At 39.2% G+C, this 17,353-nt stretch overlaps 1 protein-coding gene across 1 annotated transcript in view; it reads left to right on the forward strand.

Moving 5' to 3' along the window:
• Nucleotides 1-17,353, forward strand: part of cntn4 (contactin 4) — a 166,079-nt gene that overhangs the window by 67,755 nt on the left and 80,971 nt on the right. The window contains exon 5 of the mRNA XM_046029172.1: nt 2,376-2,471. Coding sequence (XP_045885128.1) covers nt 2,376-2,471 — 96 coding nt within the window. The remainder of the gene's footprint in view (nt 1-2,375; nt 2,472-17,353) is intronic.

A 17,353-nucleotide genomic window follows, 5' to 3' on the forward strand; every position in this document is an offset into this window, starting at 1 on the left:
CTCGTGTCCGCACCGCTGCTGGCAGTAACTTGAGAATATGTTGCATAATAAAATAGAGCAAGGTTAATTAAGGTTAACTAATCCAATTTGGACAATATGTATGGATAAATTTGAGACTGTCTTCGCATATTAATTGACTGTCGTCTACTCTTTTGTTTAAATCACATTTATTAATGCACTTTGACATCAAAGCAGGCAACCTTAATGTGGAGACTAAATACATAAAAACCTCAGTGTAATAAATGAGAATAATCAAATGTTACAAATTCTAGTAAATTATTCAAATATCTGGACATCATTATATTAAATAGCCTTGCTATTATCAAACTTAAATAGTAGGAATTTATCCCCTCCCACCTGAGTTATCAGTGCAGCCATGAAGCCTCCATCTGATGTGTGAATTACATTTACCGAGCTCTGCCAGGATGTACACCATTAGTGCGTTAAATCGTTGGAAGTGGTTATGACCTGCTATTGTTTCCATCAATTGTCAAATGAAAATAAGTTCACTATAACAATACCTTTGGTGTCAAAACCATACCTTGTAATGTTCAGTGGTGGTGGGCGTGATGAATGAAAGGTAACCTGATTACCTCTGGAGCTATTAAAATCCCTCATGTGTGACCCACCACAGCCCTCTATGCTTAGCAGCAGGGCTGCAGATTGCTGGTTGGCTCATATTAGTGGGTGTGTGTCACTATTGATTTCAACCCTTTTTTTTTTTTTATAATGCATTTAGCCCAAGTAGGACTTCCAATCATTATTTGGAATATATACAATTACTACAGTATGGTGCAGGGTGCAGTATGGTGCAGGGTAAGTAAGTGATTCTTTTCATTTGCTCACTCTCTCAACTGTGTCTTCCAGTATGAAAATATTTAGCTATAATGTTGACTTTTAAAACCAAGAAAAGAAATTAAGGCAGACAAATAATAAAAAAACAAGGTAGGTGGTACTACTTACAGTAGGTCTGACTCAGATGTAAACAAAGCAGGTGCCTTTCCATCTACCTGTTTTTATTTGCATTTTCAATTTGAAACACTGGAAATGTGAGATAAAAAAACCTCCAAATATTACAAAAAAACATTTAGACTTGGTGCTCTTTTAATTATGTCTTCTCATTGCGTACTCTTCTTCTGCAATAATTCAATGATATCTGAGATATCTGAGAACTTGTGCCGCCAGCCGTTTATCTTGATGCACCCAACTCCTGATATTTGCATAAAAGTAGTTTGATGGAAATGGACATTTATTCATATATTCTTTTTGGTGAGTTTTCTGGAAATTCAGTTAAAAGTCCTAAAAGAGTCCCATTTTCAAGTCCTTTATTAAGGTTTATTGCTATTGTGTCAGCAGGCTCATTGGATTTTCCATAAGGCTAATTACTGTATCTTCTTTTTTTTGTTTTTCGGCAAAATATTCCCAGATGTTTTTAAAGGAACATGTTTGCATTGGAAATTGAATTCTTTAAATGTTTCACTAAAATGTTTGTATTATTATTAGTTGTGAATTTCTATTTTCCACCAGTTTTTACTTTCTAGATAAAACTAATAGATTCCCTGATACTAGAATTACTTTTTTGTTTTGTGCAGTTTGCTTTACTAGCACACTTTTTCAAATCCCTTAGATTCAACCCTTGTAGAAGACTTGTTAAAAATATGTTTTCCTTTTTATCTTTTCAGCATTTATTCATACTACCTAGCAATGCTGCTTTCCATAAAATTCTCAACTTATAAAACATTTTAACTGGTTATTGCTGTCTTCTGCCAGCAAAAGTCCCCATTGGGACCCTTTAATTCACTTCTTCTGATACTTGTGGCACCATGACAGTGAGTCTTGGATATTCAAAATACACGCACACAGGGGGTGATTTGACCTGAGGCAAAGCCAAAGGCTGTTTGCCAACCAAAAAGTCTTCACTCTTAATAAATGTTCCTCACACTAGCATAGATACAGAGAGGATAAGGTTGTTGCTGTATTTGTATATAATTTGTTTGTGAGGGTGCTGCAGTGGTTCAGTGGTTTGTACTGCGCTGGGTTTGAACCTTGGCCTTTGGAGTTTGCAAGAACTGTATTTGTCAGGGTTCCGCCTCAATTTCTGCGCACAGTCCAAAGAAATGTAGGCCAGGAACTGTCTCGAGCTGTGTGAGTGTGTGGTGTGTTTATCTGTGTGAGCTCTATAATAAACTGCCAACCTGTTGTGCACGGTGCTTAGGCACCATAGGCTGTGACCTTGAATAGGAGTAAGAAGCAAGAACAACAGGAGTGAGAGAAACAATCATTTGTTCATGATGGGGCTTTCATGTGTTCAAGGATCAGATGTATCAGCCTCTGACATTGGTATATTTTACTTACTGCTGTTTTTTATTCTTCAGACTTGGAAAACTTCAAGACTCACAGAAGAAGCTCTGTATCAGTTCGTGAAGGTCAAGGAGTGGTTCTGCTGTGCGGCCCTCCACCACATTCTGGAGGTAAAACAATACTTTCTCATTTTTAATGTCTGTTTAATCCAGTTGGTAAGCACACACTGAAAATTAGGGGCTGGCTGATGTTTGACATGTTTTGAGATGGGTAGTTTCATTGTCAAGTCAAGTCAAGTCACTTTATTTCTATAGCACATTTAAAAATACAGCAGGAGTTGACCAAAAACACACACAGTATATACGAACAAAAGAAGGAAAAGTGATCCTATGATGGGAGAAAGAAGTGGTATAGTAATGCAGTAAAGCATGTGCTCAGGTTGTTTCATTGATAACTTAAAATCCAGACATCTGATTGCTGGTATCCATTATCCAGTTCAAAACTTGGTTAAAAGAAACGGAGATCTAAAAGTGTACCATAAAATGGACAGTTTAAAAATACTCAAAAGTTAGTTTAGGGGAGAACTTCTGGTGGAGACAACACAAGCTCCTGGTGTTTGGTAGTGCTGGTGCTATTTAAGACCCAGCTGTTTCAGTGGCACCTTTGACTTGGTAATCTGCCACCATGTGCAACTGAAACTCTTCCAAATGAATCTTGCATTGCTTAAGTGTGATCAATCTTGGTTAGGCAACAGCCTTGCTGTCAGGAGCCTACAGCTGAGCCTGAATTGATTAAAGCCTTATTTTTCGGCCTCCTTTTGGTGTCAGTTGATGACACACACACACACACACACACACACACACACACACATTATATAACAATTGTTCTCAAGCCAAAGGAAAACAATGCCCTGGATGAATTATAAAGGTTTTAATAAGGTACAAAGAATTTGCTAATCTGCTTTCTTGCCAATATAAGATCAGTAAACCCATATCTGTACAAAATACTAAACTAGAGCCAGGATAATTTGGCTTAGCATAGCAAAAACACTGGACAGCTTGTCCATAGACAGTGAAACAGATGTTTTGGGGGGTTATGTACATTACTGTATTTCTGCCGAGCCAGTGACTTTCAGCTAGCCAGGCTAGCGGTTTCTTCCTGCTTTCAGCTTTTATGCAAAGCTAAGCTAACTGACTCCAGGCTGTAGCTTCATCTTAAACATACAGACATGAGTTGTATCGATTTTCTGATCTGACTCTCTGCAAGAAAGTGAATTTGTGTGTTTCCCAAACTGTCAAATTATTCTTTAATAACACTACAGAGGTGTTTTACAAAGATGGTATGAAGCTAAATTTAAAGAGTTAAAACTTTTTGTTTTCCAGCACAGTTCAGTTCGTCACAATTTCTGTATAATTGCAGCAGATGTGTCCCTTCGTCACTTCTTCACTTCTCTTACTGGAATTGCTAAATGAACCAGCTGCATGAATTATTTCCCCCCCAACTGACAGCCACCTAACAGATATCACTGATTCATGCATTGGTCTGCTGTGGTAAAAAAGCCGCTTGCCTGGAATTGATTGTAATTGTTTGGAGCTTGTATCCTTTTGGGGCTGTTCCTGGTGAAAGCTTGGCAAGCAGTGGCAATCTGAAATTTCTGATTTATTTGCAAATGGTTCTGCTGACATGGTTGTATTTCACTGTTCGCCACACTGTGAACAGTTGCTTCGCTGACTCTTTTCATATCTGCCTATTTGTGCTGAAGTAATCCAATTAAGGTTTGGGTTTTATGACCAACGGGGAAATAATTCCAACATGTCAGGCATCTTCAGTCACATGAAAAGCCCCCTCAAGACCTGTGTCTCCTCACTAATATACAGAGCCAATACTACCTGTCAATTAGAAGTCCATCTTTGTGAGTTACATCTTTCAGCTGTAATAGAAGCTACTATCACCATGTCATTCAGTGGGACAATCTAACTAGTCTCTGGATGTTATAGTGGTTTGTCGTGCATTAAGCAGACGCAGTATACACGGAGTGTTTGTGTTTCAATTTGAAAATGCTCCGTATAGCGCCTTTCTAGTCTTTTCAACCACTCAAAGCACTTTTACACTACATCGCATTCACCATTCATACACATTCATACACTGGAGGAACAGCCACCAGGGGCAATTCGGGATTCAGTATCTTGCCCTTCAACATGCAGCCTGGGCAAACCGCTCTATCTCCTGTGCCACAGCCGCCCCATTTGCACTGGTTGCCCTGAAAATATTTCCCTCCCTGTTTTAGACCGTTTAATGAAAATCTGGCATGCAGAGCAACCTTGAAAATTTACCAAAATCACCATGAAACTTTCACCTGTCAATGCATACTGTAATATACTGTGTGTCAGTACACAACAATAAACAGTATTCAGCTCCAGTTATGGAGCACACACCAGAAAAAAAAGGAAACAACAAACACCAAATCAAGATTCATCAGGCTTCCACACAAACGCTGGCTAGTCTGTTGGCACTACACACACGCACACACACACACACATTCAGTCAAGCTGCTGGCCAGAGCATCAGAGTATTCAAACTGGCAACAATCAAAAGCAATCAATCTGCAGGCAAAGATCTAAGTGTTTTGCCACTACTGGTTTTCTTTGTTGACCCAATATGTTGCTTTTGTTACATCTAAAATGGCACTTGCCTCTGCTTGTAGCAGGGAACACTGCCCGTAATCTGGCAACACAGATTTGTTTCTTCCACGTCATGTTGAAACAAAAGTGAGTGGATATCTGTTTACCAGAAAGTTCCATCAGCAAATTTAAGTTTTGTATTATATTTTGAATTGATAAAAATTTAATTGGTCTGGAAAGGAAATGAGTGGTATGAAATACATTTAATACAAAACTGAATTATACTTGCTGATTGTTCACTCCATTAAAGCACTCAATGCTTTGTTTACTGATTGTAGGTGGTAGGGTACAACTAGATCTATCATTGGTCATTATTTTAGCTATTCATATTCATACTATTTGTCAAAATAGGTGGTGAAATGTGACAATGTTTTATTTATTTGAATTTACTTGTCAGGAGTATGGTGCAGATGGTCCTTTGGTCTTTTGAAAACACCTGATTTTTGTAGTTATAGTTTGAAGAATGAGGCTGGCATTATTCATTTTCTTTCTTTCGTTTTCAATTTTTCTTCTCGTCATCAAATCCGATGGGAAGAGAAAAAACAATAACGAACTGATTGCACTAACAAGTACTGTCTCGATATCCAAAGTATGATCTATCTTATTTCTCTGTGCTGTAGAGGTCTGTGGTTCAAAAACTATTAGAAACACATGTGTGCCACACTGTTGCGCTGGGTTGACAAGTTGCTTTATTATCATGAAGACACAAAATAGTTTATTTTTACTCAATCTCGTCCTGCTGTTGTAAATACTCAAGCACCAAATGTATATTAATCCGCTGCTGAAAATAGTGGGCAGAGAGCCACAGACAGGATAGGGAGGTCAGAAAGTACTAAGGCAATGTTGGTTTGCTCTTTTCATGGGATTTGTTAAGAAATACATTCCAGCACTTGTCTTTAACTACAAATAGTTTATACATTATATTTTTGCTGACAATGTTTAAATGCAAGCTGTACAACCAGGCTCTTTTTTGAATTGTGTAATCCAGCACAAGTCTGTATTGCAATTACACTAAAGGAGAGCCCATGACGCCAAAGATGGCGGTTATCTTACCCCTCCCGCTAGAAAGCCAATCATCTGCTTTTAACAGCCCTCCAGTCAATTGTGTGGTTCCACTGACATAAAGGTCTACTACGCATGCGTCACTACTACCGCACATGTGCAGTAGAAGTGTTACCTGTGGGGAAAAATGCTTTTTCAAAGTTATTTTGGGGTAAAGTCATCAAACGGTTTCTGCGATTTTAATCAGATATTACTGCTGACTCTATACATTTTACAGTTTTTATGTCCAGTGACTAGTGAAAGTGCATACAGGCTTTTTCCCCATTCATTCAGATAGGAGCCTGGTCCTGTTAGTCCGAAATAACTGCCTGGAGGTGTTGCGAAGACGGCTGCTGAGTGGCAGGATTTGCCTATAAGGACTTAAATAATAGTCAGGGTGCAGTGCCATTCATGAAGTAGCTCAGTGTTCATCGCTGTTATGTTTTTATTTCATTGCAAATCAGTTGGATGTGAACATATGCAGTGGTGTATGTTTTCACATAAATTCATTGGAACAAGAAGACCAATGAGTATAAGGCCAACAACAAAACCATCATATGAATGAACGCGCCCAGGATGTGAGGAAGAATAAAAATCTGCAGGCAAGTGAAAATAATAATGGCATAATGGCATAATTTTATATTCATGAAATGTATTTTTCTGTACTCTGGGGGCTATTTGACCTGGTGAGAAGTCTAACAATTTACAATTGATCAAAATAAATGTAAAAAGTTTGTGGTGTTCAGTTTGTTTGTGTAGGCGGCACCTTCCTGATATGAGTGACGGCCACTACAGGGTCCTATTCGTGAGCCAATTTCCCTGCCTTTGAATAGAGAGAACACTGGACAGTTTCATGTTTCAATCAGGTTGCTTTGAGCTGGTATAATAAAGCAAAGCAACCATGCCCGAAACCCAGAATAGCTAACTATGTATGAGAAAATAAAACATGAAAAATGTTGATATATTCAGACTGTTGCTTTATTGCATGCTTAGACTTGGAGAAAATCTTTCATATGTTCTGCAGTCATATTTTGTGGCATTCCTTTGACATATAGAAGATGTGACAGCCAGTAACAAGACAATAATGATCGTCAACCCATCTAAGACACCTTCAAGGACCTCATTGCATTTTAATCAAATTCTGCATGTGGGTGGCACATTCTAGGAAAACCTCTGCACATCCCTATTCAGTAGCATATGCTTGCAGACCTTCCCATAGTGATGGGACACTTGTGTGTTTGCCCAAAGCTCAGGTGTGTCTCCACCTGCCAGAGGGGCTCTCAGAGGACACATTATGCATGGCAGACAGCTGTCCATGGCAAATAGAAAACATGGGAAATGGGTGTGGATGTGATAGAAAGAGAACTTTTGGGAGAGTATGGAAGTGTGTTAGCGTGCCACACATCTGCTTCATAATCCAGAACCACCCATTAAATGGGTCTCTTTAGGTGGTTTAGTCTATATGTGTCATTGTGCTGTATCTAGAGTATACATTAACACGAAAGATACAATCAATAACCATTTGGTGATAGTATGCCTCTTGGGTATAGCTACAACAGTGTTTAGCTACTATATGAAAAAATAAGATACACACAGGAATCCAACTAAGCCAACTGTGGACTTAACCCTTTCAGGTATGTTCTAAGTCACAATTGGGGTGTTATAGGAATTTTGTAAAGAGATAAAGTAAGTCGATTAGTGCTCCAGATTTTTAAAATAGTTGTGTACTTGTTGACAGTGTTTACCAGCTATATATTACCATTTTTACCATTGATTTTTTCATGCAATCCCACTAAATAATGTAACACATCTGCTGCTTTCATAAGCATAATCAATAACAATACGGATACAATCAATAACAGTTAGCCACTTAATGAAATGAGATACTGACAACAAGTATGTTGAGACACTTTCCTTAGTTTGAGATGATGGAGCAAATGTTTCTCCTCAGCACCATCAGTAGCTGTATAGGAACATTTTTGGTTTTCTGAAGCGTTGTTTGTCTAAATGCACATACCACTTTTGGTATGTCTGCGACGATATACTGCCAAGTATGTGGAACTCTACTGGAGGGATAAACAGCATTTTTTCAAATTTGGTGTTATGATGATGGTGGTGCTGGCTAACACATTATTCCAATATTTCCCTGGTGTTGAACTGGATTGAGATCTGGTGACTGAAAGCCAAAGCATATGATTCACACCATTTTCAAACTCATTAAGACACCTTGAAGGAATGGAGAGGTATAACTTTGAGAGGTACTGTGACTGACAAGCGCTACCGTGTTCCCACCTGGCTAGTGTGTTAACTCTCCAGCAACAACTAGGCTCCTCAGCAGTGCTCGAAGTTGAAAAGAAAAGTGCCAGTACTCCCTTTATTCACATGTTGGCATGTGCATCAGCTAAATCTGAATCTGTCCACCGCAGATGCATTATCCACAACCTAGATGAGTAACTAGTATAAATTAGTGCATTAGTATATTATTATAACATTAGATAAAAAGTATAATATTAAGCTACTCCTCCAGTCTGCATGTTAGTGTCTTTAGATACCAAATTATCAAATTGCTCCAGATGGCTGTGCCATTGGTGTGCGTGTTTGTGAATGATTACTTTGCCTCTGCGATGAGTGTACGAATGTGTGTGAATGGGTGAATGTGACATGTAGTGTAAAGTAGGTGGGTGGAAGACTAAAAAGACACCATACAAGCACAGTCCAGCTACCATTTATCATAATACTATAATGTCAGTTTAACTTGTATTTTTTTAGGTTACACTTTATTTGGATTGACTGCTTACTAACTTATTATATAAGTATTTTAACATTTCAACGGCTTATTAGTTGATTCAGCAACTGTTTCACATATAAAGTTAAGTTTAGTTACAAAAACATCTTGATTAGGGCTTAGTATATGCGTTATAATTTCATATAATAGTATTCTATACTATAGTGTAATAGTGTATATATACTACTATAGCTTACCACTAGTATAATATTATTGGACAATACAGCAGTTTAAGAAATACAAAACCAACATTTGTAATTTTTGTTCTTTAAATCCTTGTGCAAGAAAAATGGTCTACATTGGTAGTTAGTCTCTAATTTTTTAATACTAAGTACTAACTTGTCAATAATCATGAGTTCAACATTTGAAAGCTTGCTGTGCAATGTCCCACCCCATCTGGGCTGTGATTGGTCAGTACATGAAAAGTGACATTGATGAGAGACTTTATGAAAAGTTGAACGTATATATCTGAACAAATGACATCCCGTAGTGGTGCTATGAAGTCATCAGGCTGTGGTACTTTATCTTCTCCCTTCTCTGTCTCTATAAAAGCAGGCAGGAGAACGGAAACAGATGAGCGTAAAGTGCTCCCTGGGTAATGCAATTTATTTAGGGCCATTATGAATTGCCCAGAGAACCTGTTAAGGAGAGGGCAGAAAAGAGTACCAGCAGATTGTGAGAAGTGTCGGTGCCCAAGATAAAGTCATGGTACACCAAAGAGTTAAATGTAGAAGTGCTGGTACTGGCCAACTTCAAGCCAAATACTTAATGAAATAGCTGTGCCACTTTTGGTGCAATCGGGCCTTTATTGAGCTTTTTCCTTTAATCTTTCTATGTAAAATTTTCAGAATGATCATGTAAACCATGCATCCATCCATCCATCCATCCATCGTCAACCGCTTATCCTGCGTACAGGGTTCACGGGGGGCTGGAGCCAATCCCAGCTGACATCAGGGCGGTCCATCGCAGGGCCACACATAGACAAACAACCACTCACGCTCACACTCACACCTAAGGACAATCTAGGGTCACCAATCAACCTAGGCTGCTTGTCTTTGGAAGGTGGGAGGAAGCCGGAGCACCCGGAGAGAACCCATGCAGACACGGGGAGAAAATGGAAACTCCACACAGAAATGACCTTCTTGCTGTGAGGCATCAGTGCTGACCACTGTATCGCCGTGCCACCCCTGTGCTTGTGTTTATCAAGTGCCACTTTGAACATTTCATGTGGAATTCGAAAGCAAAGGTCTTCTGAGTTCAATGTTTAAAAATGTGGATGTTTTTTGTTATCTAGTCTTTTTTAATGCCCTAAACATAATGTGGAAATTATAAGAAAACAAACACAAAATCAATCTTTGTTTGTCTTTGTTGTTTTCAAGTCACCTAGCAACAGTATTCAAATGAATAAACCACTTGAATAGCCTGCAAATTGTGAGTTTAAATGTAAAATACAAAATTTGCTATATCCTCTTGAAGTCACTGTGACATGAGAGTAACATTACAGTTTGATCAAAGCTCTCCATAAATTATGAGGAAAGTCATGTTTACTCCAGTGGTATTTGTTGATGATATTGTACATGACTCATATTTAGTAGTATCTTTTTTTTTCATCAGCGATTATTCTGCTCTTAATCTGATTAGCAGACGACACATTTCACAATCTCCGTGAGTAATCTCCTTTCACAATCCCATATTCAACCATATTTCCCTAGCTCCATCTGTCTGGCTCTCTAAAATAATATCACATTACTGTCACACCATCCATGCCGAGCTCACAGAGCCTTTTCTCCAAACCCTTACAGTTTTGACATAATGTGACTCAGTTACCTTGCAGTGAAGAGAAACTTCACTGACAAGCAGCCAGCAACATGACAGCAGCATCAAATCACGTACGAAAAGGTCACAGAGGACTCTGGGTGTAGCGCACATTTCTCAGAAGATTTGTGAATGACATGCTTCCTAAATCTTTTTTTAAGCTTCTTAACGTTTACAGGACACATAGCTGTTGTTATTGTCACATTTGAAGTGTGTTCATGTCTGTGTGTGGGATATGAAAGTCAAAAAGTTTAAGGGAGAAGCAAAGGATCTGGAGCATACTGTAGGTTCACATGTTCATAGGTTCATCTAACTCCGTGTGTGTGTGTGTACAGTACATGAGAAGATTCCTGTTTCCTTTTCTTTATGGATGACAACGTGTGTAACCACCTCCAGTCTGTCTGCTGGGCAGCAGTCAAACGTCATGTCCTCAGGCTCCCCCCGTGCCGCTACATAAACACAAATCCCTCGGTGCCCATGGGGATTTCATCCCAGAAGAAATTCGCTGTCACCTGCTGTGCAAGGGGAAAATAACAATTGTTGAAAACATGACAGCTCCGTCCATAGCGCCTAGCTTGCCAAGCAGAGCCCTGGACCGGAGTTTTAAGTTGAATCTGTAACACCTCATAGCAGCGTAGACTTTATAGCATTTACTGCATCTACTGTTGTAAAGAATTCAGCTCAATTAGTGGGATTGTTCTATACAGTCTACTTAGACTGTGAGCGCTTTGCACTAAACCATGTTTACTTAAATTGTTGTTGCTTGATATCCTGGTTTATGTCATCCAAAAACCAGCCTAAAGTGGTTTAGTAGTTTCTGGTAAAATGTTCACTGTGTTAAAACAGTCCTGAATCCTTTACATTTGCTGTTGTGCACACCTGGGATCTAGTACATCTTTCCCTGCACAAATCCTCTACTGCACTGTACTGTTCAAGTTTCAGATCAGTTATTCTGGATTATTCTGGAGTTTCCCATCAACTCAGAGTTTGTTTAACCTGCTTTCTGGGGTAGTGGGGCTAGAATGAAGTGAGCTTACCAGACCCCCGTAGCTAGTCATCGCTGCTTGAGACTTGCGGCTAAAGGCAACAGTAGGTGCTACTAGTATAACACATCCGAATCTTAGACAGAACTGTTGGTGGTCGAGTTGCACAGAGAGCAATGTAGGCACCAGGTTTTGACAAGGAAGAAGAATATGTGCAGTGGAAAAAGACAACATGAACGATTCTGCTGCATCGATTACGATGCTGTCCATTGTGAATCCAACAATGGTATAGTCAATGTTGGGCAGTATAGGATGAACTGGTTTGAAAGACTGCAATGTTTTTAGTTTGTCTGAGTCCTGAGGTTAATTATTTTCCGAATAACGTGGATTTCCTTTTTTTTCTTTTTGAAAGAGGAATAAGTAAAAATTTAATTATTACAATTCATGAGAAACTTGCCCAACACTGGTTATAGTACAATGCTAAATCGGTGGAGTGCTCTTTTAAAAAGACAATGACATTGGAGATGTTTATAGTGAGTCTTATTAATGTACAAACAATTTTTCCTCTTGGTAAATTAAGGTTATTGGTTAGACCTGCAACAGAACAGTAGCTGTATCCCTGTAACCAGCTGTCTCATGAGTGCAGTACTCTTGAGAATTGATGTTGTCCCATACATCCCAGTGCTCTCAGTTTTACCTGTTGAAAGAATGATGCAAGCCAGAGCCAGGGGTAAAACTGCATCACATAGTATGTTGCAATCTCTTTCCTCTTCCTCAGGGAACATAAGTTATAGTCACAACATTTGGATTTCTCAGAGGCACGTATCTCAGCTGTGTTCTTTGTGGTCTCTTATTTAAGTAAGTTACAGTTGACCCCAGATATCGAAGCTATAAGAGCCAGTGTTTCTTTTGAGCACATTAGATGATTGACGATTAGATGGTTGATCAAATTTTAAGGCAACAATTCCGCTGCTTTACTTGTTTTGGATTTGGTGGCTAATTTGATGCAATAGCGAAATATTCCAAATATGATTTTATATCTTAATTTTATTCCTTTTTGAATATACTGTTGCAGAATATCCTCGAAAATTAATTCAAAGTTATGTTTGCTTAATATTCAGAGTGTGTGTGTATTTTATTTGATGAATTTCATCACCAGCATGATACAATACAAATACCATGATGTATCTCAAAAATGTATCCTTACTTTATTACATTATCACCCACCACACTTCATCATCTTGGGCAACTGGTTATGTTTTAAATGGGGGAGCAAACTTGGCACTCCCCTAGAAGAGGGGTTCTAGACCACCTAACCTGACTTATGGTAACAATAGAGGATCATTTCCAAAGCATAATATAATAAAAAAATAAATATTATTTTGTATGGGCAAGTATATCAGACATTGATTATTGATCAACATTATCATAAACATAAACCAGCTGTTATTTGTAGGCTACTTGCCAAAACTATTCCAAGTAAGACAAATCCAATCATAAATCAAAGTCTGTTTAATATTTCATCAGCCTATCTTGCCATAATATTACCCCAGCGCAGAGGAGATGGTCAGACTGAACTAAACATCATCAGTTGTAGAAATACAAGATTTCATCAAATAGCATTAAAGAACTGCAGGATAGAGCATCAGTACTTTTAATAGTATCTTCTTATACTGTGTATACAATTTTAGTTTAGAAGTTTTGTGTGTAAAAGTGAACACGACTGAGCTGTCAGGCGTACAGAGAGCACTGGAGACACCGTGGTGGCGCACGCACACTTCTCACGGCTTCTCACCTTGACTCACCCGGCACATCTTCACCACCTCCACATATGGATTGTGTAAATGAGCCTGGAAATAAAGCCAGTGACAGCTTTCGCAGAGTTGCTACACTCCATATCCCCATTATCAGTCCTAATCATAATGCAGGCCAAGCATAAGAAAACCACAGTTAGAAAATGTGTTCATCTATAAAACTCCTATCTGCAAATCATATCCCAGGGTAGTGGATGCCATTTTAGCATAGTGTGAAATCAGTACGATTGCCGCAAACATAAATACCTGCAGTGACATGCATAATGCTAGGATTAGGAGGGAACCAGTGTTCAGGGACTACAAAGGTTTCCCGGCCCATGATGATGAATGTGTTATGGTGGGTTATGCAATGGGGATTGGACCCAAATGCAAACAGAACAGGCAAACTGGTGCAGTTCAATGATTTATTGTATATAAATGAGCTTACAAGCAGGTACAGGCACGCCGACAGATACAGGTCAGGCAAAACCAACAAGAGAAATAGGCACATTGCAACTAGGACGAACTGGCTATGGACACTGTAAGGGAACTGGTAGAAATGGTGAGTGGCTGATGAGGGAATGAGTTGTGAGGGAAATCTAATACACTGATTTAGATTCCCTCGAGCCATGCTCTTTGATCTCTGAACTGGGTCAGGCATTAGACAGACCAACCTTGTGGTGCTACGTCCAGTATAGGCTAAGTAGGCTAATAATCAGGTACAAAGACATTGTAAACATTCCACGCTTAGCACAAATTTAGGAGGGTTCAAGGGGATATGCTCCCCCTGGGGAGATTTTTTTCCCATTCATGGCAGCTATATTAGGGTGACCAGACGTCCCCGTTTACCGGGGACAGTCCTCGTTTTGTGTGGACTGTTTTTAACAGTGTGTTAATCATAGACTGTATAAGGTGTTAACAGACCTGAAATCAGATTTTACGTGGCCAGAAAGACTGGACAGCAGAGCAGACAGGTGCCGTGCTCAAAAGTGATCCTCCGCAGAAAACTGATTACCGTCCGCGGGAGCGCACGCTGCATGTTAAAGCTGTATTGCCCAGTCTCTTTACGTCTATAGCTGCTTTTATCTGGATCAAACAGACATTACATGCAAATTAACATCACTTTATGTCCGTGGTATAGCAAAGGTACTGTATGTCTTTGTGATGCTTTAACATTTCTTTTAACAGAATAATCACAGTTGTGGCCAAATAAGTGTTTGCAGTTTATAGCGTAACCAGGCCTGACATTTAGCTTACGTGATCATAGGCAAAGCCTGTTGTTGCCGATGGAATAACGCTATTTGTTTGTTAGGCCTATGTCTAATATCCTACGAAATGAAGCCTATAACTAACATGACTTCCTGCAGAGTTAAGATAAAATAAAACCATGATCTCTTTTGCAATTATCCTTATGACTACATTATTTACTTTGCTGTGAACCAACCAATCCAGTCCTTTTTACCTGTTGAAATACCTTCAAATGGCCAGTACAATCCATGTAATTCAGTATTCCCCTTGCCAGAAAGTGGCTTATTGACTACCTCAAAATGACTTGATTTCATTCAGAAGAGTTATATTTGACAGATTATAAAACCAAAATTGTCCCCCTTTTTGTTTCATATATAATATATATTTTTAAACACATACTGACCACCAAACCAAAAATGTCACCGGTTTTTATTTCAGAAATCTGGTCACCTTAAGCTATATGTACCACTAGTGCCAATAATGGTGTCATTATTATACGTCATTAGTCTCCAGTTTTATTATCCCACTAATGTGTGGATCACAGAGTTTAACTGTAAAACTGTCAAACTGAAGAGCTTTACCAGTGATGTTTGAAGCTGTGGGCGTCCCATGAATAGAACTTTTGCTCCACCGATTTGCCGGTTCACTTGCTCTGTTGCTACTAACTGCTCTGGGGTTTCTGGCAACTGGCTGTTACCAGGAATTGTGTGTTTGATATAATCAACAATATATAATGTTTACCCGTCTGCCTAAAGCATAATATAATGCTATTAAACTCAAACAATAGTTAAACAATATGTGCTGTCTAACCTCCATCTAACAAGCACCTCGATTTCTGTGTCTGTTGAATGTGGGCGTGTAGCGGGCTGGAAATGAGGCTGGTCCACTTGCGCACATTTCCAGGTGAACTGTAACATATAAAGGGAAAGTTACCTGCTGGTGTGCGCATTTTTTAAGTCAGATTTCTTCTGAGGGTATGCCATTTTTGATGGCAAGGACTGTATGATGATACATTTGACTAAAAGTTGGGGTAGGTAAAACCACAATTTTGGTCCCTCTAATTGAATAATGGGGAAGCATGTGTTGTTCCACTCACTCAGGCACCTGTGCTTACAGTAATACATATCACAGTTTAGAGTGAAATATCAATGTGAAAATGGCAGAGACCAAGATTAATAAATGAGAATAGATATGAAAGAATAAGCAAATCATGCCATTCACACCTTATCTCATACTGAATACATCTAAAACTAGGGGGTGGGTCTTTTTTGGATCAAACACCGGGGGCACTAAAGTCTGAAATTTTCTAATTTCAAACACAAAGGATGAATTAATATTTGCACAAATGACTTTAACAATCATTAAATGTAGCACATGGCGGTAAGTTATTAGTCTCTACTGTATGTCTTCTAATGTGACAGTGTCATCAGAGATCCTACCTGGTCTTACAGTCAGCAGCAATGAGACAGGGAGAAGAGCCTGAGTGCAGATCAGGCATGACACACCCTGCCAGTCCAGATCCAAGCACAAAGGCAGAGTCGGTTGCTGCCTCCACGCTGCATCCAGACACACTCTCCATCTGACAATTTGAAAGCATGCCAGAAATATTGTATATGGTAATTACCATCTGCAGCCCACGGAAGGGGAATGGATTAACTCAACCTGGTTACAACATGAGTCATTTTTTTTTTTAAACAAGCTGCCTCCAAAATGTTTGTGTCTCCCAAAATGGGCAGTCCATTTCCCCTCCTGTCTGTCACTGTGTATCAGAGGCAGCAAGAGTTGCAGAGAGGCTGTCAGTCTCTCTATTTTTCAAAGCCGAACGCATTAATGGGCTGCCAGTGCGACCCAGCCGTGCTCTTTGTACGACACGATTACTGTGTTTAGTCATAGACTCTGCTGCTGACTGCTGACCTCTATTTTCTAATTGGGGGAGACCTTTAAGCAGTACTCAAGACTGAAATCACTTGTGTGTGTCTCCACTAAGAGTATATCTTTTTCCTAGAGCGTGGCCCTGTTTTTGTTCCTACCCGAGGCTTTGAGAACACAGAGCATGTGCATCCTGTCCGGTCCTGTAAAGGAAACAGTGGATTCTTGGAGCCTGGAGCAGATATGGGAGTACTGCACAATGCGGTAGTTTAAAGTAGTTTAACTGAGTGGGTTTCTTTTTATGTTTGTTTCCATGCAAAGAAGCATCCTTTCAGAGATGTGTAGATTCTAAAAGAACAACATTGTGAGTTTGTTTTCTCACTTGACTTTAGGACTTTCTCATGTGGAGAATGTGAGAATGTTGTTTGGTTGCATGAGCACTCCTCCCCATGGCTCTGGAAGTATTTTTATAAAAAGTAGTTGATGTACCAGATCAACATCTTTTACCCTTTTTTACACTACCCAGCAACCCCTCCTCCACATGAATGTAATAGCACACAAGTGACTCCTAATAAACATTTTGTTGTACATTCGCATGACCACATCCCATTGCTTTGTAACTTGGTGATTAAAAATGCATAGTGTTGTCACAGTGTGCTCTTACATGTATTATTAAAATCAAATAATGTGGCAGCTGATGCTGATGATATATTGTGATCCCGAAGCATCCTGATGTAACAGTAAAACTGCAGGTGTCCTTGTATTGACAGATGGCAGCTTTGTTTGCAACATGTTCTTTTAGTGTCGTTTGTCCTTGTCATGAATATTGTCTGTGTC

Source organism: Micropterus dolomieu, linkage group LG18 (genome assembly GCF_021292245.1).
Source record: "Micropterus dolomieu isolate WLL.071019.BEF.003 ecotype Adirondacks linkage group LG18, ASM2129224v1, whole genome shotgun sequence".
Classification (NCBI taxonomy): Eukaryota; Metazoa; Chordata; class Actinopteri; order Centrarchiformes; family Centrarchidae; genus Micropterus; species Micropterus dolomieu.